This window comes from Lissotriton helveticus, chromosome 4_1 (assembly GCF_964261635.1).
Source record: "Lissotriton helveticus chromosome 4_1, aLisHel1.1, whole genome shotgun sequence".
Taxonomy (NCBI): Eukaryota; Metazoa; Chordata; class Amphibia; order Caudata; family Salamandridae; genus Lissotriton; species Lissotriton helveticus.
In genome coordinates, this window is record NC_136063.1 from 412,435,659 (window position 1) to 412,460,287 (window position 24,629).

The 24,629-nt window shown below is 47.4% G+C and overlaps 1 protein-coding gene across 2 annotated transcripts in view; it reads left to right on the forward strand.

Moving 5' to 3' along the window:
- The window catches only part of PABPC1 (poly(A) binding protein cytoplasmic 1), a 486,449-nt gene that overhangs the window by 35,441 nt on the left and 426,379 nt on the right, over positions 1 to 24,629 (forward strand). For both annotated transcript variants that reach the window (XM_078686948.1, XM_078686946.1), the window contains exons 3-4: positions 17,440 to 17,633; positions 17,983 to 18,098. In XM_078686948.1, coding sequence (XP_078543074.1) covers positions 17,440 to 17,633; positions 17,983 to 18,098 — 310 coding nt within the window. The remainder of the gene's footprint in view (positions 1 to 17,439; positions 17,634 to 17,982; positions 18,099 to 24,629) is intronic.

A 24,629-nucleotide genomic window follows, 5' to 3' on the forward strand; every position in this document is an offset into this window, starting at 1 on the left:
ATGCATGTGAAGGGCGTGTCTCAGTTGCAATTATTTATAGGACTGGGATGAGTGTAGGGAGTAGTGAGTGCAGAACTCATGGAATGACAGCATATGGCCTTTTGCCCATACGTTGAAAACTGTCTTTAATGACCGTTTTTCAGAATCCAGACTAAAATATCTGAAGAGTATGAAAGACTATTTTAATTTGGATTCGGGGCCTGAGCTTCTGCTGGCTGATGTTTTTTTATTTTAGAGAGGTTTTAGTATTCCTTAGTAATTAGACTACAGATACACTGTCAAACTCCATTCTAAACAGCTGAAGACCCCATTCTTTACGAATTCTTGACAGGTAACCAGGTGTCTTAAGCAGTGCTTCCATTTAATGAAGCACTTGCCGATCTTGGTGGGGGAAAAAGCCTGGTTGGAGCCCCTGCAGTGGTGAGCTTGTCTGAAATAAAAGCTAGCTTCTTCAGATCCACTTATTCAACATGGCTAAAGCTTACTGGTTCGGGTCTCTGCTTATAAAGGTATTTGGAGTGTTTTCCCAGCTATTCTTCCAGTTAGGGGATCTTGGCGCTGGAATACTACGGACAAGAAATTTCTGCTTCTTAAGTTCTGCCTTAATCTTTAAACTTGTCGTGTTTATTGGTGAGATACCCCCTGTGATTACAGAAAATTACTTTTGTAGCTGCTTCTAGATTGTCAGAAAAGATTAACTGTTTTCGTGGCTCTGACAAAGGGCAGCCAAGCAGCAACTGTGTATTGATATTCTTCTTCCACTCCCCAAATGCAAGACGGAGTTCCATCTATCTTCTCAATACTCTGGAGTTCCATCTATCTTCTCAATACTCTGGTTGGGGGCAGTTCGTGTGTTTTGTTAAGATCGTGAGATAATGGTTTGTCTGTACTATCGTTTTAGTACAATTGCGATTTGGTATGTGCAGGAGTTTACTCTGAGTACAAAGAATATTTCCCTGTTAGCCTGTTCAGTTTATGGAAGGCATTTTAGGGACAAATTATCTCTGGGTGTTCGAAGTGTCGAGCAGGCTGTTGGGTGTTGCTCAGATGATACAGTTCCCAATAGTCCTTTGGTTGACGACGTCTTGAATTTTTCAGATCCCCCTTGAAACTACTCAATATGCAGCAGCTTCATAGTGATTATAATCGTAGTAATTGACTCTAAAAGTCGGCCATGTTAATCTTTTTAGTCTGATATGGTGGTTGGATTGGTCAAAGATGGAAGTTGGCTGTCCATTCAGACAAGTTGATGGTAGGGAAAGGCTCTTCCCTTCTGTAGGTGGTGGCCTAAGAGGTATTTGAATGTTCTCTGAATGTTCATTGGACCAAGTCTGAGTCGTACTTGCACCATTCAAATTAGGGTGTTTGAGGACTGGAATATTTTATATAAACCACCAGAGGTGTACTTTCGGTTCATGCAAAAAGATTTTGGAACTCTGTGGTAGACCCGCGATTAGGATATCAATAGGTTCATCTGGTGAGGTGGGAGAATGTGACTGCTAATTCCTTGATCAGAACGTCCTTTTTACATCGCGGCCCTACCGGGTTGTGAATGTGTTGTGGTTGTTGAATGGTGAATGATTGTGGAGTGAGTGAAGGTAAGCATTGAGTGTGTGTGGTGTCTCTATGGTTATGTTGTGTTCTACATTAAGTTTGTTTTGTATTGTTTTCTTTAAATAGAACAGTGTTTGTGTATAGAGATTTTGAAAAGTAATTTAAAACTTTTTTTTCAAATAAAATGGCACTTTGACTAGTGTGGACCTGCTAAATTAGCTTCATAGGTCTAAATATGAAGAGATTTGAGAATTGTTATTCAGTACTGGCATTTGTATTGTTTTATCGCCTTTAATAAGGGCAGTGCTTTTGGTCTCATTTGTGCGGCGGGCCCAACAACTTTAAAAAAAAAAAAAAATTACAATGAAATAATTTTATTTACAGTGTGAATCCTCCTGTAAGTTATTTTTAACAATCCGTTAAACAATGTATGTGGGAAAAAATGATGAACGAGATCGTAAAGAAAACTTTTCTCATATTTTGCCGATTTACCCTACTTTGAAGAGCCATACATCATACTAAAAGCTTTGATGCAGTCACCTGGCAAGATATCACCAATTCCCCAAGACACTTCTGTTTCTGATAGTTTTTTTTTTAAGTTTAATTTCTTTATTGTGGTTACACGGTACAATCCATATGCATATAGTTATATCCCATAGACAAGCATTAACAGTGAACATTGTAATTTACCCTCAAGGAGCCCCATGAAGATGTTGTCCTAACCGACAGTTATTTTGAACTTTTTCACTCACGGTAAGTTAAAAAATTGTAATTAAACACCCCCCCCTCCCCCCCCCCCCCCGAGCCCAACCACCTAAAGGTCCGTCTATCATAAGATCATCAGCCAAGGGTATCCTCTTGTGTCCCGTCTTGTCTGTGGGATTCATTCCCCGTGTGCCTATCCTCGTCAGACAATGCCTGTGTGGAATTTGGGGAACTTCCCCATATCTCCTGGATCATTAACCCCCACGCCATTAATACTTCCGGCAGTTTGACATCTCTTCTAGTGCTACGCATGTGCTCCTCCGCCAGTGCTCACTCTCTCAGGTCCGTTTTCCACTTTGCTATCTGTGGCCCTCGTTGTGTTAGCCAGTGGATGGCTATGCACCACCTAGATGTTCAAGCCCCAGAACGAAGAACCTCCTGATTGTCTTGCGCTTAGGGTCTCGGAGAATTAAACCAAGGAGACCAGTACGCACCTCTAAGGCAATCGTCCACCCAGTTATTCTGCTCAGGTCCTCTAGGACCGTCGTCCAGTATAACTGAATCGTCTGACATGTCCAGACCATATACGGAAAATCTGCCTGTACATATTGACATTTAGGCCACCTTGGATCTCTCGATCCATCCATAGTATGTAGCTGCTTAGACGAGAGGTAGGTCATGTGAACTATATTGTATTGTATCTGTTTAAACCTATTGCACACCGCCACCTTGCGTACACTTTCATGATTTTTTCCCCAATCTCGTGGCGTGATCTCCTGTGGACTTGCCACCTGCCACTTCTCTTCTACTTTGAGGCCCACATTTTGTATCTTCCTTAGCGCCCTGTGTAGGTGAGTGACGAGTTTCCGCCCGAGATGCCCCTTATAACACCGCTTAACTTTACTAATACTGGCAGCGCACCTTTCTTCGGTTCTGCCTGGCTCGTGTCAGCAGCAGCCACAAATGTGGAGCCAACACTACAGCAGAGCACCATCCGGAAATCCCATCTGCTCCCACAAAACATCAACAGTTTGCATCTCAGCAAAAGCAGCGTACAGTGGGAATACCACTCCTGTCTCCGTTCTCTCCATTACCCTACCCATCACTTTCTCTCACCCACCTCATCTCATTTAAATAAAACAAAACAAAAATGTTAAAGGCAAAACAGCAGCAGATTGCTGCTGGACCACTCTTCTGTACTAAAAAGCACTATGGATCACTTACCTTTGTTCTTTATTGTTCCAAAAAGGACATCTAGCATATTAAAATGGTGAATAAAAGTTAAATACTAAATAGATAATAGGTAATAATACATGCCTCGGTATCCATGTACGCTCATGTGTGTGACACAGGAGTAGCTCAGGATCCTAATGCCATTTCCTGCCCACAATTTCATGCCCCAATTCCTCCTGTCCCCACCAATTCCTGTATTTTTTGTGCTTCCACCTCAATTTCACTTACTTACCATCCAACAATTACTTCTAACTCAGCCCTATCTAAAACATTCACTACGTACAGCTTTGCACACTTATGTATTAGTGGGACCTCAACCACTGATCTCCTCTGCTGTAAGTAAATTGCCACCTAATATAACAAGCATTGGCACAGCCAATAGGTCTAGCCTTTAGGGCCTTAAGTATTTGGTTATGCAGCACAATATCCTTGGTGTAACAACATCAACTGTTGCATGGCTAAACACTTAAAAATTCCCAAAGGCGAGATCTATTGGCTATGCCAATGCTAGTTCTGAGGTGGTTTTGGCTGTTTCATTGATGGTACAGTGTTCCTCCGCTGGTGGTGTTTATTCCAATGGGTGATGTTTGTGGCTTGGTGCTGTTTCGACTCTATTCCGTCTATGTCTGCGGTCTATATATCTATTCCGTCTATGTCTGCGGTCTATATATGTTTCCGTTTGCAGTTTCTTTGGCAAAGAAGTGCAAAAGCATTGGTACTTAGAAGGATTATTGGGCACCAATTGCTGCTAGCTTTTTTTCCCAACCGATTGGGGTGTTTTTAGGTACTTGTAGATGCTAGATTTTTCAAAAGTTAACAAAATGGACTCCCTCCCACTCATTTATAGTGCTTTTCGGATTCAAGTCAGTCCGTTAGGTAATCTTTTTGGGTTAATTTCTCCCACCACAATATCTACCTATGGTAGAAGAGCATTTACATAGGCTGGATCTGAGAAGGCAGCTCATTTGTAATTTTGGTAGGGTAACTTTGATCAGATATTTGTTGCTTTAGAAGGATAGTCAGGTAGACCTTAATGTAAACATAACACTTTTGGGTGGTTTTCTGTTATGGTCAAGCACTGTTGAAGGCTTGATGGTAAGGTTCCTTCTGCGGTTTTAGGGTTTGTTGACAAATGGTATTACTGCTACATTTGTTTTGTTTGGCCTGCAAAAAAAAAAAAATTTTACCTTTAAAAAAAAAAAAAAAAAAAGGAATCATTACAGTGATTAATAATAGCGCATATTGCCCTAAATTGCAGTTGTACGTGCAGTGTGGTGAAAAGTTGAGACAATGGTGCAGCTGACAGCGAGAACAAGAATTTTGGGGCAAAAGGCATTCCTTAATTCTGGCAGGTTATACTTTCTGTAACGTCAGCCCTTTTCTCCTTCTGCAGGGTCAGGTAGTTAATAAGGGGTGCTGATGTTTGCCTGCAATTCAGCATCATTTTTGGAGCTCACATTGCTGACAACATCCCTCAGCCATTCTTTACTCTTAGCTAGCGGCCCTTCTTTCAACCTCTCATCAGTCTGCTCTTTGCCAGCGGCAGCACCAGCTTCCTAATTGACTTGGTGAGTAATTTTACATAAACCATGATTGACCATTGAATTAACACCTTCCCGAACCTCACCAGTTATACCTACTTCAGTATTGAGAGGGTTGCCTTTGTAGGGAATTTATGAGGGGCTACTTGGTCCTCCTCATTCCTTTGTAACGCTTTACTTGACATGGAGAGAAAAGATGTCACACTTTGAGTGGTCTACCTTTAATGGTTCTTTTTGTGACGTGGCTTTGTGTACGTGACTTATATCCTGAAGGGTTCGTTAAAGATATGTGCTGCATTCTGCATCTGTTAGGAGAACCAGTTCCTTACCTTTGGATACATTCTTTCTTACGGATGATCCTCCATATTCCTTTGAGGCCTTCTTGAAACTCATTGGCTTGGTATTCTGATGTTTTTAGAAAAAAGTTTTATTTTTATTGCTCGGCCCGGAAATTAGTTATAGGTAACTGCTACAGCTGTGCAGCACTGGATGCCAGAAACACTGTAGCATACTAAAATTTGTAGATCCAGTCAGTGCTAGGAGATGAAGTTCACATAAGGAATTTTCGTGTGGTGGACCATGGGTATTAATATATTTTAAACGTAATTTGCCATTTAAGTAACTGGTCGCATACACAAAATAGGCATCTAATTAAATTGATCGAATTTGTTTTGAGACTTGGACCTTATTTTCTTCTGTTATTTGTGGACTGTTTCCAAATTTGCAGCCCTCTTATATGGCATAGGGCAGCAGAAATGTTTGTTTTAATTCTATAGCACAGGTTCATGTCTTACCCTGGGGGGCCCATATCTCCTAGTTTTTAATTCAGGAACATTGAGGCAGGACAATAGTCTGCAGAGGTACTGCAATGAATTGTATGCAAAGTACAAGGCATCAACCCTATTTTAGTTATTTAAATTCAGTTCTTGGTTCTAAATCTGGCTCCCTTGCTCAAACTGTTACTATGCTAATTTCATCATATGTGTCAAGTTCCCTTATCTGGCACATTGATACAGCACTCTGATGGATCTGTTGTCGTTGAAGATATCTGCAAAGACGTGCAGGCCAGTTGGAATATCTTATCAAACTCTTGCTTGGTTTGATTTGATTCAGGTGACCAGATAGCCTCAAGTAATACTGCTACACCTGTGTGCTTGTAATAACCTGAGTCTTTCTCCCTGGAATACTAAGCCCTTGTTTGAAAGGACCTGTTCCTGTTTAAGCCTTCAGAACTTTTCCCACAAATGGTATGTTGAGTAAATTTGTTGTCCGCTTCCCCAATGGGGGACCTGAGAAAGTAGCCAAATATGGTAATTTTTTTAAAGTAGCCAAATATGATAATTTTTTTAAGCTGTGGGCAAAAGGTGCTGTGGAAAGTTTTTCTAAAAATGTCCAATAAAACTATAGCTGTGTCCAAAAATAATGCATGTAAATTAAAGTAGGCAGCAAGGCTTTAATCTAACTTTGTACACTGAAGGCCCTTCTACAAAAATGTAATGTTACATCCACTAAGCTCTCCCCTCGCTAAATTAGTAATACCCAGAGCCAACAACTTTGCCCTGGCTGTCGTATCACGTAATACTGAATATTTGAATGAATTAAAGTTGGTCATAGAGAGGCTTGAGCAAGATGTACGCTTTGTAGGACGTTGGATACTATTCCCCATTGAGCCTTGCAACCCGCTACTGTGGTAACTCCATCAAAGTTTAAACAGATGAGGTTTGAAGGCGTGGCCAAGATGGCGGCGGAGTAGCACAGTTTCTTAGGGGCTCGGCGAGGCCGATCGAACGCATCTACCGGCAGAAATGAGACCCGGGAAGGGATCGTGCAGGACCCAGAGCTGTGCTACTGACCACGGGTGAGGCAGGCTGGTGTGCGGGGCTCTACCCTCTGCGGCGATCAGCCGTGGCATCTGCGGTGCGGTGCCCGGTGACGCGAACTGAGGTAGCGAGGGAGCGCCCCGGGGGACCCGGCAACGGCGGAGACGGCCTTGGTGGTGGCAGAGCGAAGTAAGCGGAGGCTCCGGGAGACCCGCTGCCTCCTACCCACAGAGTGCAGGCCTGTCCATTGCCTGAGCCCGGAGATCGCGAGGCGGCCATTTGTATGAGGCCTGAAGCAGAGGCCGGGAGGCATTGAAGCGGCCCCCTCTGAAATTTCACTTGGGCTCCATTTGTATGAGGCCTGAAGCAGAGGCCGGGAGGCATTGAAGCGGCCCCCTCTGAAATTTCACTTGGGCTGACGGTGGTGCCCCCCCTGACCTGGAGGGCCCGCACATTCCAAGTTATACATTTCAAATGATGCACCGTCCCCATAGGTGTCAAGCCTTTCCCACCTCATAGCTACGAGCACACCGGTGTCTTCAACTTCCCGAACCCTCTACCCCAACAACCCCCCCCCCCCCCCACCCCCCTCCAGAACAGGCACTACAACATTAGAACCCATCCAAACTATTACTCAAACACACACCCTAGGCCCTTAAGGAGCCAACCCACACAAACTTACGGGAGGTAAGCCCTAGGCTTCAGAGAATCAGACACCTAATCGTCTGTTGTCCCTCGCTCAACCCCTGTATCACTGAACCCGACCCTGCGATGGCCGTGGAGTTACGAGGTCTTCTCCTACACATGACCCACAGCCCTCCCTTATTCCACATCTCTGGAAAATCAATTACCATTCAATCAAGTCCCTGGGAAGCCCCTGCTTCCTGACCCCCGCCGATTACTCTTAGCAGGATCAACCAATTTCTACGTCACCCATCAATGATCTCGTCACATGGGGCAGCTTCCGACCTCCGAATGCTCATCATCCTCTTCTAAGGATTCTCCTTCCGATTCTGTCCCTTCTTGAAGCGGTCCCCTCCCCTCTTGCAAAATAGCCGTGACAGCCTGCAAAGCGGCCGCACGCTCCATCTCTGTTTGCGTCGTCAGTATCTGGGCCGTCGGTTGGTGACGCCGATTGCGCCTCGGTCTTCGCGGTTGTGGTCTCATCCCATCCATATGCACACCACTCCCCGCTTCTCCTATTCCTGCTTTATACCTCTCCAACCGGTCCCAAGCCGCCTCCGAGCTTTCATGGAACAATGACTTGTCATTCACCGTTATCTTTAGGCGCGCCGGAAACATTAGAGAGTATTGAATGCCCTCGTCCCGCAGTGCCCTCTTAACTGCCACAAACGATACCCTACGGCGTTGGACCTAGAGAGTATAATTCGGGAACAACGTGACCTTGCTGTTGTTCACTGCGTACGGGCCCGCCCTCCTGGCTTGACTCAACAGTAGGTATTTGTAATCAAGTAGCCTGGCCACCACCGGCCTCGGTGGTCTTCCAGGAGACAACGGATTGCCAGGGACCCTATGGGCTCTTTCCAGGGTGAAAATGGATGTCAGGCCCTCCGGGGCGATGGTTACCTTCAGCCAATTTTCCAAATATTCCACCATGTCTGCACCTTCAAAGCCCTTCCGGCAGACCTACCACCCGGATGTTGTTCCTTTGATTTCTCCCTTCTGCATCTTCCGCTCACTTCTCCAGGGTCCGCAGTCTATGCTGAAAATCAGCCATCTGCGCTGTCATCGGTTTCTGAGCTAGTTCCAGGCCTTCAATGGCTACTTAAGTTTGCTTCACCCTATCAGCCAGCTTGATGGTGGTCCGCACGGAGATACCCCAGCCCTTGTGTCACATGGCCAATGTCCTTTTGCAAGGCTTCCCTAGTGTCTGCAATGGCTTGTAGTATTTGGTCAACTTGCTGCTGGAGCATTCCCTCCGAGCGTTTGTGCAGTCCTTCTCGTGTTTCCGTGACCGCCGTGTCGCCCTCCTGTTCCGGCGGTACTCCCACTTGGTTTACCAATGTCCTCCTTGGACTCGGATCTCCAACAGCCGAGCCGGCACTGTGGGTCACCTCCTTTCCGCCGCTGTTAACTCTGCGTGCGTACCTCAGGCAGATTGACTGTTCCCATTTCGCCGTTTGCCGCCCTCTTTCAGATCGGCCCACTCCGCCGAGGTCGTTCACCCAGTCAGTCCGTTCCACACTGTGCTTTCGGCTCTCCAGAAGATCTACCTTCCAGTAGAACCAGTCAGATGCATCCATTGGGCTCAGACCGGGCCTGCCTCCATGCTGCCCCACCCCTGTCGATGGGCTGTGTCCTGGGTGGATATAAAGGGGTCTCTATGCCAGCAGCAGGGCCTGCCCCAGGCCAGCAATTCAATTGTCATCTGCGGCGCTCTTCCGATCGGCCCAGTACACCCCACCACTTCTGTGCTCATGATTGGTCAGCGCACAGCGTGGCCCCACAGCAGCGTCATCAGTTTGAATAGTCCCTCTGCTGCATTCACCAGCGCCGAAGCCTTGCGACTGCAGTGCCTAGGACGCTTCTTATCGAGGGCATTCACCAGTCCTCCCAATGGGCCTCACATCTGCTCTTCGGGCTCTCCCCTGCTGTGCCAAGCCCTCCTACTGCTTCAGAATGCTCACCTCCGTGGCTCACGGTGCACCAGCTTGAGGTAGAGGTCGAGAAGACTCCGGTTTCTCGAGAGCAGCCTGTGAGCTCTTATCCTGCTTTTCCGGCCACAGGTCAGGGCCCTACTCAGTTTCTGAATGCAATGTATGGAGTGTATTCCAGAGCTACGTACCCCTCTGGAGCACCGGTTGGTCCCACGGGTCCATTGGCATTCATTCTGGGTATTCCCCAGGCATCTGTTCCTGCGCCTTTCATGCCATTCATGCCAGCTCCAACGCCGCCTTGGCATTTCTCTGCGCTGCCCAAGCCTTCGACACCAAGATTTCGACGCCGATTCCGAGCCGACCTCATGAACGCCGGGCTGGGCCTCCGGCTTCGAGTTTGGCGCCGGCTCCGGCTGAGTCGGTTCAGGATCCGTCGGCGTCATTCCGGAAGGAGAGGTCGAGGCGTGAAGCCCAGAGGCTTCTGGAAGAGCAGAGGTACTGTGATGCAGAAATGGAAGAGGGTGGTGAGTTGCAGGATTCAGGATCTTTTCGACGATCTAAGGGAGGCTAGTGGTCTTGAGCTCTCCCCTGATTGGGAATTGGCCTCCGTTTCTGACGCCCCTTCCAAGGATGTGACTCCAGATCACGTAGTTATAAGGAAGGCTGCTGATTTGTTGAACATAACACTTCCTACTGCAGAGTTCAAATCGAACATTCTGACAGAGGTCCTTCATTCACCATCCTCTGTTGTGGAGCCTATGCTCCCTTTCAATGATGCCTTGGCGGAGCCAATATTAGAAGTGTGGAAAAGACCACTTTCATCCCCTGCTGTTTCAAGGGTTGTTAAGAGAAGGTACAGGGTGGCTCCTGGTGACCCAGACTTTTTGTCTTTGCACCCTTTACTAGAGAGCTTGGTTGTGCAGGCTGCCTGCTAGAAAAGATCTGCGGGCGCTTTTCCACAGGTTCCTGGGGATAATGAGTCGAAAAAGCAGGACCAGGCCGCCAAAAAAGTGTTTTCCTCGGCAAGTATGCACTCAAATCGACAAATGCTACTTGTCTCATGGGGCGCTATATCCATGCTTTGATGGATTCCGTCAAACAGCTGGCTCCAAAGATTCCTGGTTGGGATAGTAAAGACTTTCAAGAAGTTATTGCTGACACCCAAGCTCCTGCTCGGCAGGTCATTCAAAGTGGGTTGGACACTGCTGACTCGGTGGCAAGAGTGATGGGATCTTCAGTGGCCACCAGAAGAGCAGCATGGCTGAAGTCCTTCGAATTTTCTGCGGATGTCCAGGCTGCCTTGATGGATTTGCCCTTTTATGGGTCAGGTTTATTGGGGAAAAAGGCTGATGCTGCGTTGGAAAGGTTCAAGGACAGAAGAGCGACAGCAAGATCTTTGGACCTACAGTCCAGGGGTACTGTGGGTAAAAGGTTCAGAGGATTTGGCAGGTCTTCCTTTCGGACCTACAAACAGGCGCAAAAGCAGCAGCAAAATACGCTGTACAAGTCGTACAGGGGCAGGCAAAGAGCTCGCCCTAGAGGTCGTCAAGCTTCCTCCTCCTCTTCCTCTTCCCAACCCCCTCCCACCACAGCAAAGCAGCCCTAGATCTGCCATTCCAGATCATGTGGGTCCAGTGGGGGGCTGGCTTGCCTATTTTCTGCGGGATTTGGAATCGGTCACTTCGGACCTTTTGCGTTCTCAATCTCTTGGAGAATGGGTATGCACTTTCCTTTCGGGAATTCCCTCCGAATTACCCTCCTTGCCAAGGCTGTTGGGTGGAGGACCACCTGCTGCTTCTGCAGGAGGAAGTCCTGGCGTTAAGAAAAGGCGCGATAGAGGTGGTTCCGGAACAGGAGAGGGGTCAGGGATGCAACTCCCGGTATTTCCTGATCCCCAAGAAGGATGGCAGACTTCGTCCAATCCTGGATCTCAGGATCTTGAACTTGTATCTGAAACAGGAAAAGTTCAAGATGCTCACCCATGCACAGGTTCATCAGGCGCTGCTGGAAGAAGACTGGATGGTGTCGATCGACTTGCAGGATGCGTATTTTCACACCCCGATCCTGAAGTCGCACAGGAAGTATCTCTGTTTTACGGTGGGATTGCAGCATTACCAATTTGCGGTCCTTCCGTTTGGTCTTACTACTGGGTCTTGAGCCTTCACCAAGGTGATGGCTGTGGTGGCTGCACATCTCAGAAGGTCAGGGATCGGTGTTTCCTTATCTGGACGATTGGCTGATCAAAGCGGAATCTCCAGAGACAGTGCTTCATCATCTGCAGGTCACAACTCAGTTGTTGTACAGATTAGGTTTTTCGATAAATGTACCCAAGTCTCACCTGTTCATTGGTGCGGTACTGGATACAACTGTATGTCGGGCATTCCCTCCTCCTCAAAGGATTCGCGACATACAGGAAATGATACCTTTATTTTACAATGGAGCGGTTGTTCCAGTCCTGAAGGTCATGCGTCTGCTCGGTCTGATGGCCTCCTGGTTTCTGTTGGTCAACCATGCACGCTGGCGCATGAGGGCACTCCAGTGGTGCCTCCACGGGCAGTGGTATCGGCACAACGGAGATCTCAGGGAGTCAGTCAGGATCTCAAGAGAAGCTGCAGCGGATCTGATTTGGTGGGGCGTGGAAGGCAATCTGTCTCAAGGAAAGACCTTTCAACTGCCTCCATCGGTGGCCACAGTAATAACGGATGCATCCACTCTAGGGTGGAGTGCTAATCTGGGGGATCTGGAGATCAAGGGTCTTTGGTCTCCAGAGGAAAGGTTGCTTCACATCAACCTTCTGGAATTGCGGGCGATACGTCTGGCGCTCAAGGCCTTCCTCCCTTCCCTTCGCGTTCTGTCCGTACAGGTCCTGACGGACAACACCACCGCTATGTGGTATGTCAACAAGCAGGGAGGAGTAGGGTCGCAGTGTCTCTGCAGAGAGGTCCTGCGTCTCTGGTCCTGGGTTCAGGATCATCAGATTTCTCTGATGGCAAATCATTTGGCCGGAGTTCTGAACGTGTGTGCAGACAGTCTGTCAGCAGTTCTCAGCCGACCACGAGTGGAGGCTTTATCCAGAGGTAGTTAGTCACGTCTTTCGGACGTGGGGAACACCTCAGGTGGACCTGTTCGCCACTCGCGAGAATGCTCACTGCCTGTCATTCTGCAGTCTCCAGTTGCTGATGCAGGGAGCCTTGGGGGACGCATTTCAGTTGAATTGGCACTCACAACTCCTTTATGCGTTTCCTCCCATACCCTTGATTCCTTGGGTTCTGAGGAAGATTCGCCAAGACCGGGCCCAAGTCATATTGGTCGCCCCGGATTGGCCGAGAAGGGTGTGGTACACATCTTCTCCACCTCTCCTCGTGCCCGGCGCTCCTTCTCAGGGCAGACCTCCTCTCAGATGGAGGGGCAGGTTCTACACCCCCACCTCCAGACCTTACACCTTCATGCCTGGAGATTGAACGGGGCAACCTGAATTCCTTTTCTCTCCCACATGACGTGGTGGATATCATTCTATCGGCCAAGCGTGATTCCACCTAATCTATCTATTCTTACAGATGGTCTAAATTTGTTACTTGGTGTGGGGAGAAGTCTGTTGATCCTTTGAGGGCTCGGTTGTCTGATATTCTTCAGTTTGCACTTACTTTGGCTCAGCAAGGGTTTGCTGTGGCTACAGTCAAGGGTTATATTTCAGCCTTGTCAGGCAGATCAGCCGTCCTTGTTTAAATCTCCTGTGGTTCAAAGATTTCTGAAGGGTCTTACAAATACATTTCCTCCTTCTCCCTTTATTGTGCCTCAATGGCACCTGAATCTTGTGCTTACTTTTCTGATGGGTTCTCCTTTCGAACCATTGCACAAGTGTCCCATGAGACTTTTATCTTTTAAAACTGACTTCTTGGTTGCAATTACCTCGGCAAGGAGGGTAAGTGAACTTCAAGCTCTTAGTTCGAAGCCCCCATTCTTGACCATTCATGCTGAAAGAATGGTACTTAGGACCAGGGCTGCTTTTCTGCCTAAGGTGGTAACTCCCTTCCTACCTTCTATCCTCCCCCTCACCCTTCCAAGGAGGAGGAGCGACTTCACCGCCTGGACCCTAAGAGGGCGGTGAGCTTTTATCTTGATAGGAAAAGAGACTATCGAGTGGATGACCAGCTCTTTGTTGGTTTTGCTGGCTGCATAAAAGGAAGAGCTGTGCACAAGCGCACACTTTCAAGATGGATTATACTATGCATCAAGATCTGCTACTCCCTGGCGGGTAAGGACCCTCCTGAGGGTATAGGAGCTCACTACACTAGAGCAAAGTCTTCTACATCTGCTTTGTCTAGGGGTGTGCCTGTAGAGGACATTTGTAGAGGTGCGACTTTGGCTTCCCTCCACACTTTCGCGAAGCATTACTGCTTGGATTCCGAAGTGAGGAGGGACGGCCACTTTGCGCGTTCTGTCCTCCAGGATTTTCAGGTATAGGAGAGTGGACACCCTCCTCCGGGAGTGGGAACTGCTGTGGGACTCTATTCACAAGGTGAGGAATCCACTTGCAGATGTATCCATCTGAAGAACAAGTTACTTACCTTCGGTAACGTTTTTCTGGTGGCTACAGTATCTGCCTGTGGATTCCTCACATGCCCACCCGCCTCCCCGTTGTCCACTCTTCTATACATGTTTGACATTATTTTAATGTATTTATATGTGTATATGTATATGCATGTATATATGTATGTATATATATATATATATATGTATTGTGTTTTTCATGCATTGGCTGCACACTGTGTAATTTTGGATATTCTGTACTGTGTACACTGTAAATGTATATATCTACTGTCATTGGTCCGTCCGGGTGCCTCGAAGGCACGGAAAAAAGGGCGGAACTGATGTCATCGCGCCGACGTAGGCCTAATAAGGAGTCAGTGACGTCAGTCGGAGTCGCGCGCAATGTCGTGCTCCTATGACGTCGTCCACGCCGGCGTGCTACAAAAGAATTTTCCGAACGTTGCTAACGCAGGGGGATATTCACAAGGTGAGGAATCCACAGGCAGATACTGTATCCACCAGAGAAAGCATTACCGAAGGTAAGTAACTTGTTCATCTGCCATATGATGCACAGATATCTAATAAACAATTAACTGGCTTGGGGAGGTCATATTTAGTAATAGATCTGCGTACAGTGATATACGGTCTTCCCACCCTTCTGTCCATCTCAGACCCCGTATCACTGGGTCTCATCGTATCCAAGTCGCGAGGGGTTCAAGCACTAGGGCAAATAAGAGCGGGAACAAGGGACATCCCGGTCTGGTCCCGTGCCCCAAAGGAAAGTCCTCAGCTATGCGTCCATTGACCACTACGTGTGCCGTGGCTTGTGTATATAACAATTGGATCCACGCACGAAAATTTGGCCTGCAGCCAAAGTGCTGCAGCACCGCGAACATAAATGGGCCATTCCACCCGATCAACGGCCATACTAGCGTCCAGCGATAAGATGACTGCCTCTTCTTGTATGGTGGACATTCAGGCCATCTCTCCGTGTAACCGTCTTAGATTCATTGCTGTGTTGCGGCCTGGCATGAAACCAGACTGATCCGGGTTTATAAGGGATACGAGGTGAGGTTGTAGCCTGGAGGCCAGTACTGTGGCTAGGATTTTCGCCTCCGCATTGAGGGAAATTGGATGGTAGGAGGTGCAGTCCTGTGGGGGCTTGCCAGGTTTTGGGATTGTCACTAAAGTTTCTATCCTCTGATCCCTGGGAAGTATTCCTTTATCTAGACTGTCTACGTACATTTTTAATAAGTGGGGTACAAGCCTTTCTGCTTCTGTTTTGTAGAGCTCTACCGGAATGCTGTTGGGACCTAGTGCTTTGCCTGATTGTAGCCCCCTAAGTGCAGCTGTAATTTCGGCCACTGTGAGTGGTTCGTCTAATGTGTCGGCGTCTTGGGATGTCAAAATTGGCAAGCGGATATCTTTGAGAAAGTCCAAATTCTCTTCCACTGTAGTGTTTCTGGTGGGTGTGTAAACTGCCTTATAGTGCCGTGCAAAGGCTGTTACTATGTCTTGTGGATCTGTTATGTCCTCCCCGAAGATAAGTGTAGGTGGGTCACCCAGCGACTGGGGCGTTCTTTTTTGTCGAGCCAGGCTAGCAACTTACTGGCCTTGTCCCCTGTCTCATATATTGTGTGTTGCGTTTTTCGGACGTTAGCCTTGGCGTTCTCACATGTGTAGTCCCTGTATGCCTGTTTGGCCAGGTCTACAGTGTGTTGACTCTTCAGTCTGTGCACTTGTGTGTTCTTCTTCAACTTGGCTAACTGCGCTCGAGTTCCTGCACTTGTTGTGACTTATCTAGTTTGTGTGAGGTAATTAAGGATATTGCCTGCCCTCGTATGACCGACTTGTATGCCTCCCATAGAGTACCAGGGAAGGCAACTGAGTGTGTATTTTCTTGGAAATAGTGTTTCATTGTTTTGCGCAGTTGTTTCCTGATAGTCTGGACTTTCAAGTACCCCGGGTAAATCGGATAGATGCTTTTACGTCCCTTGTGGTGCGATGCGAAAGTCACTGACAAGGGAGAGTGATCAGATATTCCTCTAGGGAGGTGTGATCTCTGTGATTGCTGCAAGGCTTGTCGGGGGTGAGAGGATATAGTCTATCCTTGACAAACTATTATGGGCTCTAGAGTGGTATGTGTATTGGCGCGTTGTGGAACGTCTACAAGTCCCATGGCTTCTGTGAAGTCACGTAGGTGTGTGAGGGGGTACCCCTGGTCTTGTGGTGGTAATCTATCCCAGGCGGCGTCGAACGGCATTAAAGTCTCCTCCTATAACCAGTTCCCCAGGGGGTAAGGTGAGCAGAAACTTACGGAGAGCCGGGAGGGCAAAGCTATGGAGTGCCGGGGAAACGCATACAGTGACTAGGTTGTAGGATCGTCCCTCCCATTGGCAGGATAGTGCCGCAAATCGCCCATCCGGGCAGCTCTTTCATATCAGTATCCCCACCCCTCTTAATCCGGTAGTGAATTCGGAGTGCGCTATCTTTTTGAACGCCCATCTGTCCAGTGCTTTAGTGGCGATTCCCACCAAGTGAGTTTCTTGTAAGAGGACTACGGATGGAGTTTGTCTCTTAAGATATTGTAGTACAATCCCTCTTTTAATTTTGTTGCCTAGGCCATTAACATTCCACGGTATGAGAGTGAGGGGGGCAGGACTTGCGAGTGTCGGCTGGACCTAACTGCAAGGGGTCAGGAATGATGTCACTCAGGACGTTGAGGCAACTTTGCGACATTGGAGACGTGTGCGTGACTTGAATTCGGTGGTACCAGCAGAAAACCAATAAACATTTCCAAAAAGAAAAAAAAGCACAAACTCTAACAGTACTTAAATCAAACCCCCACCCCCTCCCCGCTAGACGGATTTCCAACTACCTGCCACCCCAACTGTGCAGAGCGCTTTAGTCCCATGATCAGTACTTGCCTGTGGAGGGAGAGGACTTCCGGGGCACTCCGAACATCCCGTCACTCCAAGACCTTGAAGAGGTCCGGATATTACGCTAAATGTGGCATCATAATCAAATGTTTAAACGCGGTATTAGTTCTCTTGCTGTTCAGTTCTGGATCTCCATTGGTGATCCGAGCCTTGGTCAGGTCTCTTGGTATGGGGGTGAGTGGAGGTTCCAGTCTATGAAGTTGTACTTATTTATTATTGCTTTAACTGTGCTCTGTATATATATGAACACAGTCAAGCTGGGAATCCTTGGTAGTCCAGCTTTAACATAGTAATTAGAGCGTGTAAATCCACGAAAGATGGAGGTAAGTAATTTGTTTATTTTTTAGATGACTTGATCTACTCTTGGAGGGCAACACAACAGGGAAGATTTCTCCTTAGAAATCTTTTATATGTGTTCTAAGCAGATTCTTCCATTTGTCAACTAAACTAACCTATCTGTTTGCTTACCTGTTTAGTCATCCTTTTATTCTTTTTTCAGCTGAACGTGCTTTGGATACCATGAACTTTGATGTCATAAAAGGAAAGCCAGTGCGTATTATGTGGTCTCAGCGTGATCCATCACTCCGTAAAAGTGGAGTTGGCAACATTTTCATCAAAAATTTGGACAAGTCTATTGATAACAAAGCACTATATGACACATTTTCTGCTTTTGGAAATATTCTCTCTTGTAAGGTGAGTGCAGAATGCTTACAAGTGCGACCTATTGATCCGTTTTCCAAAATGAATGTTTCGAAATGTAATCAACACTTGCGAAATGATTAAGTACTGTTGAATTGTATAGTTGTGAAATGCAGATGTCCTACATTTGTTTTGCCATCCCCAGTTATGGTTGCGGTACCTGTGTAAACCCTAGTGTTACCTACAAAAGATTCCTAATGTTTGTATTTGTGCATCAAATGAGTCATTTTAACCTTCAATGGTATTAGTAGTTTTGTTGTAAAATCTCCACTAAAGTATCTGCTTCATCTTTTCTAATACTGTTGAACACATACCAAAAAGGTTTAAATTTATTTTTTGACAGGTGGTATGTGATGAAAATGGATCTAAGGGTTATGGCTTTGTTCATTTTGAAACCCAAGAGGCTGCAGAACGAGCTATCGAAAAAATGAACGGTATGCTCCTTAATGACCGCAAAGTGTAAGTATATAAAATTGCTAGCTATGATCAAAATTACGTTGAGCACTTATTGTATGTTTAGTTATTACATGTCGGTTCATTATTGCACAGATGCAGTACTATTAAAAACTCCTATTTTGCTGTGATCTATGAAATATATTCCTTATTTTGCGAGGTTGTATCATAATACCCTGTGCAGAGCTTCACACTGCCAATTTTTTAATTCGTAAAACACAGTCCCAGACATCTGAGCTGTTTCATGTAGCTCATTGTTTTAACATATTTATGAAAGCAATGCAAAACCATAACATTCTAAATGCAGTTGAAGACACATTGATAGTTCTGTCCTGTCCTGGCTGACGTATCTTCAGTTTTCTGAGCATAACCTATGTGCAGGGCCACTGGAATTATGCTGCATGGTTGAGTAAATTATGCTGCAAGAAAAGCCAAACTATGCGACTTAATGCAGCACATTTTGTGGTAGAAATACTTTATTATTTTGCCATTATTACACTTATGAGCACTGTTTGGGAATTGGTTGCACCTCTTTGTACCAGTTAAACACCCAAGTTGACCAGTCAAGCTTTGCAAAAGACCTACCACTACGCAGCAACAAGAGTTACAGCGTTTTTAGTAACTTTTGAACCGTATGACCTAGAAACATTCTTTTTTTCTTACCAAAATCTGCAGATTGTGCAGCGGATGCTGGATAATGTAGCAAGTGCAGCGAATCTAAGATTATGCGGGGGGAAATGCCACACTCGCATCATTTCCTAAATCCAGTGGCCCTGACTGTCTATTGCGCTGAATAACCACCACCATTACTGTAGCTTTCACTTTGATTCTAGGCTTTTCCATTGTCATGGAGTGTCTGTTAGTATGCAGGATAAACCAGAGATGTTCATCCCTCTATACATTCAGAAGCCTAGCAACATTCTGAGAGGGCAGTCTCTCCTACATTTCCCTAAGTCTGCAGGTGAGGCAAGCTACCGGTGAAGATATCTATATGCCCCTCTTTTGTGGCATAAGAGTGCTGTCCGCTGTTGAGACTTAATCTCCCTGATTTGCCCCGCCACAGGCTCTCAGGTAATCTGCATTTTTGGTCTTCCTGTGGTAGCACAAATGGCACCTTTGTCTGGCAATATTGAAAGCACAGAGAGGCAACATAACAATTATTCAGACCATAAATGCACAGTATAATAATCAGATCCAGATTCTTCCTTTGTTTCACAGTGATGAATCTTTTAATCTTGTCTTTTCGTCACACAGAGTGCCAAGTGATGTTTAAAAAAAACAGCCAACGCGTTTCGCCCCACAGGGGGCTTCTTATGGGTAAAATTCACGATGCTCGTGCTCAAAGTAAATCACTTGTGATCTCCGTAAATGCATGTATCAAAGATCAATAAGTCGCGACACTGCAGTCGATGCTGAGATAACAGTTGCCGTGGAATGCTGCCAGCATTCAATTTATGTAATTTAATTCTCCTATATTAAATTCTGAAACGTGAAAAGACTTCAAACGTGACGCTAGTAATTCAGACTAGACATAATTATTCCAAAGCTCCAATGTAGGAAAAGCGATGGTTGGTTCCCGAACCTTAATACGGTGTCGCTGGCTGCACATGCCCCTTGGAAGTCAACCATCGCTTTTCCTACATTGGAGCTTTGGAATAAACCTCGACGACCGAAGCTGCATCCTCCGAAAAACAGCCCAGCGGATCCTTCAAGAAGGACTCCCAGAAGGCGAAGACCGGCGAAAAGCCACGGTCGTCGAAGCAGGTCCCCGAAAAAGGAACCTTGACTTCGAGGGAGAAGGAGTCGAAAACCACTTCGACGTCGAAGAGGGCGGCCGAAACGCTCGACGCCGAGCATGCCGCGCAGATGGAAAAGAAGAAAAGGCGGCTCGAGGCCGAGATGTAGAACATCCTCCAGAGGAAGAAAGACTTCGAAGATAAGATAATAAGCTACAGGATCCCCTCGAAGCCCGCAACGGACGTCGCAGAGTTAGAGGAGCACGAGGAGTTCGACGCCGAAGAGCCGCCGAAAACTCCGGAGCCCTCGGTAGAAGAGGAAGACCTCTATTACACAGAGGGGGAATATGGGGATCAGCGCTCGAGCTACGGCTCGGGATCCTCGACGGCCCAAGACCAGGAATGGCAGGACATCGATGCAGAAAACCCGGAGGAGGCTGTGGAGACCTACCCCTCAAGGCCTTCGCCGCCAGATGACATTGGCGCCTCCAATGAGGTCATCAGGAAGGCAGCAGCAGCTTATGGGGTTAAATTGGAGGAAGAGAAGCCTAAAGCAGATTTCTTGCTGGAAACCTTGCTCCCCACGCAGACAAGGAGCCAGTTCCTACCCATGCTCAAAAGTGTCATGGACCAAGGGAAGGAAGCGTTCAAGGAACCAGCGACTTGCAGATCCGTTTCGCCAAGGACGGAGAAGAAGTAAAAGTTCTCCTCCCAGGATCCCCCTACATCAAGGGGTCCGTCACAGCAAACTCAATTATCGCTCCAACAGCAAGGAGAAGGGCCAACGTCCCGACAACATCTGGGCCACCACCTGACAAGGAGAGCAGGAGGATGGACCTAACAGGCAGAAAAATAGAAAGAAACGCTGCAATGCACTGGCGGATGGCAAACTCCAACACCCTCCTGAACAGGAACCAATATCAACATTGGGACGAGGTGGGGCAGTTGCTCAAACACCTCCCAGAGGAATTCCAGCAGAGAGCCACACACCTCGTTGAAGAGGGAAAAAGAATCGCAAACTCTTGCCTGAAATCAGCCTTGGATGGAGCAGAAACCTCCAGCAGACTGATGGCTATAGGGATCACAGAGAGAAGGCAAGCCTGGCTCAAGATCTCAGGCTTCAAGACAGGGGTTCAGAACAACATCCTGAACACTCCATTCAACGGAGAATCGCTGTTCGGCGCCCCGGTTGATGAGAAGCTCACCCAACTAAAAAAAGATAACGGAACAGCAAGGTCCATGGGGGCCCGGCAATTCAGAGGGATGAGAAGAGGCACTCCGCCAAGGAGGCCGAACGGAAGAGGTGGTAACACGCCAGGAACATCGCACCAGGCGTTCCACCAGGGTGACAATTGGGGCCAGCAGAAGCAGACCTGGCACTACCAGAACAGGGGACAGTCCTTTCGCGGGAGGGCCGAGGCCAGAGAAGGAGAGGCGGTGAGCAACCCCCTTCTAAGTGACTTTGCACGGAAGGACGTGCTCCCCCACTCAAACCCTCCGAAGGAAGAGCACAAAAAAGCGAAGGGGAGAGGGTTACAGGGAAAAGACACAAAGGAACATGCAACACCAGTGGGCGGCAGATTAAGATTCTTCCTCCAGGAATGGAGAAAAATAACCACAGACAAGTGGATACTCAACATCATGCAGTTCGGATACTGCATAGAGTTGGAAAAGAATCCGCCAAGCAGAAGGCCTAAGAAAAAAGAGCACTCTGAAAGGGAGCTAACGCTGCTCCGAGAAGAAGCTCAGGAACTCCTCCGGAAGGAAGCCATTGAAACGGTCCCATTCAGAGAAAGGAACAGGGGAGTGTACTCAAACTACTTCCTGGTACCAAAAGTGGACGAAAGCCTAAGACCCATCCTGGACCTACGCTTCCTAAACTAATATATAAAATCTCAAAAATTCAAAATGACATCCCTACAGGAGGTCATCCCACAAATAAGAGACGGGGATTTCATGTCCACCGTGGACCTCAAAGATGCATACCTGCACATACCAATGAACAGGCGGCACAAGCACATGCTAAGATTCACAGTAAACCAGGATCACTACCAATTCACAACCCTGGCTTTCGGTCTAAAGTCCGCTCCAAGGGTGTTCTCGTTGCGGTGGCCGCACATCTGCGAAGGGAGGGGATCCACATGTATCCCTACCCAGACGATTGGTTAATAAAGGCGAACTCTCGCAAAACATGCGTGGAGCATGCACAACGAGTCACAAACACGCTAATGGACCTGGGATTCTCCATACACTGGGGAAAATCCTCAATGGTGCCGGAGCAGGTGAAGATCTTCCTGGGGGCTCAGATCAACACAATCCAATGCAGGGTGTTACCGAGCGAGAGGAGGACACTCAGCCTGTTAAGGGAGACTAGCCACTACCAGAAGGGGCAAGCTCTGACAGTGAGGACAGCGAGCAAGATCATGGGGATGATGGCGTCATGCATACACCTGGTCCCCAATGTACGCCTACACATGAGGCCACTCCAAGAATGGCTGCAAGAACAATGGTCACAAGCTACAGGAAATTGGGAGGATTTAGTGGTTGTAACGCACAAAGTGCAGGAAGAGATAAGGTGGTGGACCAAAAAGAACATTACAGTAGGGAAGCCTCTAACTCCACCAAACCCAACTGTGACCATCACCACAGACGCATCCCAGAAGGGATAGGGCGCACACATGAACAGGCTCAGAGTGAGGGGTCTGTGGGCACCAGCGGATGCGGTCAGACACATCAATTACCTGGAACTGAAGACCGTGTTACTCGCACTGAAAGCCTTCCAGAAACAGCTGTACAAGCGGAATGTGTTGATACAAACGGACAACACAACAACTATGTTCTACATCAACAAGCAGGGAGGAACTCGGTCGTTCCCTCTGTCCAGCCTAACGCAGGAAATATGGAGATGGGCAATACCACTCGAAATAGATCTGCTGGCCATACACCTACCAGGGAAGGACAATGTGGTGGCGGATTGGCTCAGCAGGCAGACTTCAGCATCCCACGAGTGGGAACTCAACAATCAGGAAACAGAGATACTATTCAGGAGATGGGGCACCCCAACAATAGACCTGTTTGCAACATGCCAGAATGCAAAATGCCAGTACTTTTCATCCAGACAACCAGAGGAACAATCCCAGGGGAATGCCCTATGGATAAGCTGGTCGAAAACATTTGCCTACGCTTTTTCCCCCGATACCATTGATCCCCAGGGTGCTCAACAAGTGCAGGATGAGCAGCATGACACTGATCCTGGTGGCACCTCAATGGGCCAGGAATACCTGGTATTCACAGATTATGGAGAAGAAGCAGACTCCACCCCACAAGTTCTCAAAGAAAAAGGACCTACTCTCCATGCAGAACGGAGAAATACTACTCCCAGAGCCAGAGGGCCTCAGCCTAGCGGCTTGGCTCCTGAGGACTTAGTTTGCACACCTAAAGCTCCCAGAGAGCACCCTGCAGGTGTTGCGGGAGGCAAGAAGGCCCAGCACACGCAAATGCTATGGGGAGAAATGGAAAAGGTTCACTCAATGGTGCAGCAAGAAAAAGCTGCAGAGGAAGCTGATCAAGGAATCAACGGTGCTAAGATACCTCACGCATCTACTAAAAGCCAAACTAAGCTCATCATCGCTAAGGGTACACCTAGCAGCAATTGTGGCATACACAAGGGGAGAAACAGGGAGCAGCTTCTTCAGATCATGGGTGGTAAAGAGATTCCTGGAAGGGGCAAAGAGAATAGCGCCACCAAAAAGGATGCCGCCACCGGCGTGGAACCTAAATGTGGTTCTGACAGAGCTCACGAAAGCACCCTTCGAACCCATCCACAAGGCATCACAGCAGATGCTGACAATGAAAGCGGCCTTTCTGGTAGCAATCACCTCGCTACACAGGGTGAGCGAACTACAGGCACTAACGCTGCAAGAACCCTACATCCAGATACACAGTGACAGGGTCGTGATGAGAACAGACCCGCACTTCATGCCAAAGGTGGTGTCAAGGTTCCATATGAATCAGAGTATTCAAATTCCTAGTTTCTTCCAGAACCCCACGACAAGCGCTGAGAGGGCGCTCCACACTCTAGACGCAAGAAGGGCTGTAATGCACTACATTGAAAGGACGAAGGAACACAGGAAAACAAAACAGTTCTTAGTGTCCTTCGCAAACAGTTACATGAGTAAACCAGTAACTAGGAACACCATAGCTCGATGGATCGCACAAACGATACAATTCTGCCACAAACAAGCGGGGCAGGAGCTAACAGGAGGGGCGCAGGCCCACTCGACCAGGAAGAAAGGAGCAACAATTGCTTTTCTGGCCAACACACCAATTCAGGACATATGCCTGGCGGCAACATGGGCTTCAGTGCACACGTTCACTAAGCACTATTGCGTGGATGTACAAATGAACAAGGAAGCACAAGTAGGACAAAAAGTGCTTCACCATATATTCAATAACCAACGCTCATCTTCCATCCAACCGCCACAAAAGTAAGAAAACCGCTACAAAATCTATGCACAGCATAGTGAATCCAGAAAGATTCAGTTTCTTACCTGTCGGTGTAGTTTTGCAGCTTGAAGATCTTTCTGGATTCACTAGCGAACCCACCCACCTTCGCCAGAAAGATGAGACTGGAGAAAAGGGTGAGGCTCACAAAATACGTGGAAATAATTGCCTTGATAAAGGGATTAACATACATAGCCATGGATTCACTACAAGGAAAAAAAAAGGAGGAAAAAAGAATCTGAAGATGGCGCCCAAGGGTGGGAGCTTCCGCAGGAAGAATGCAGACGTCATCAAAGGT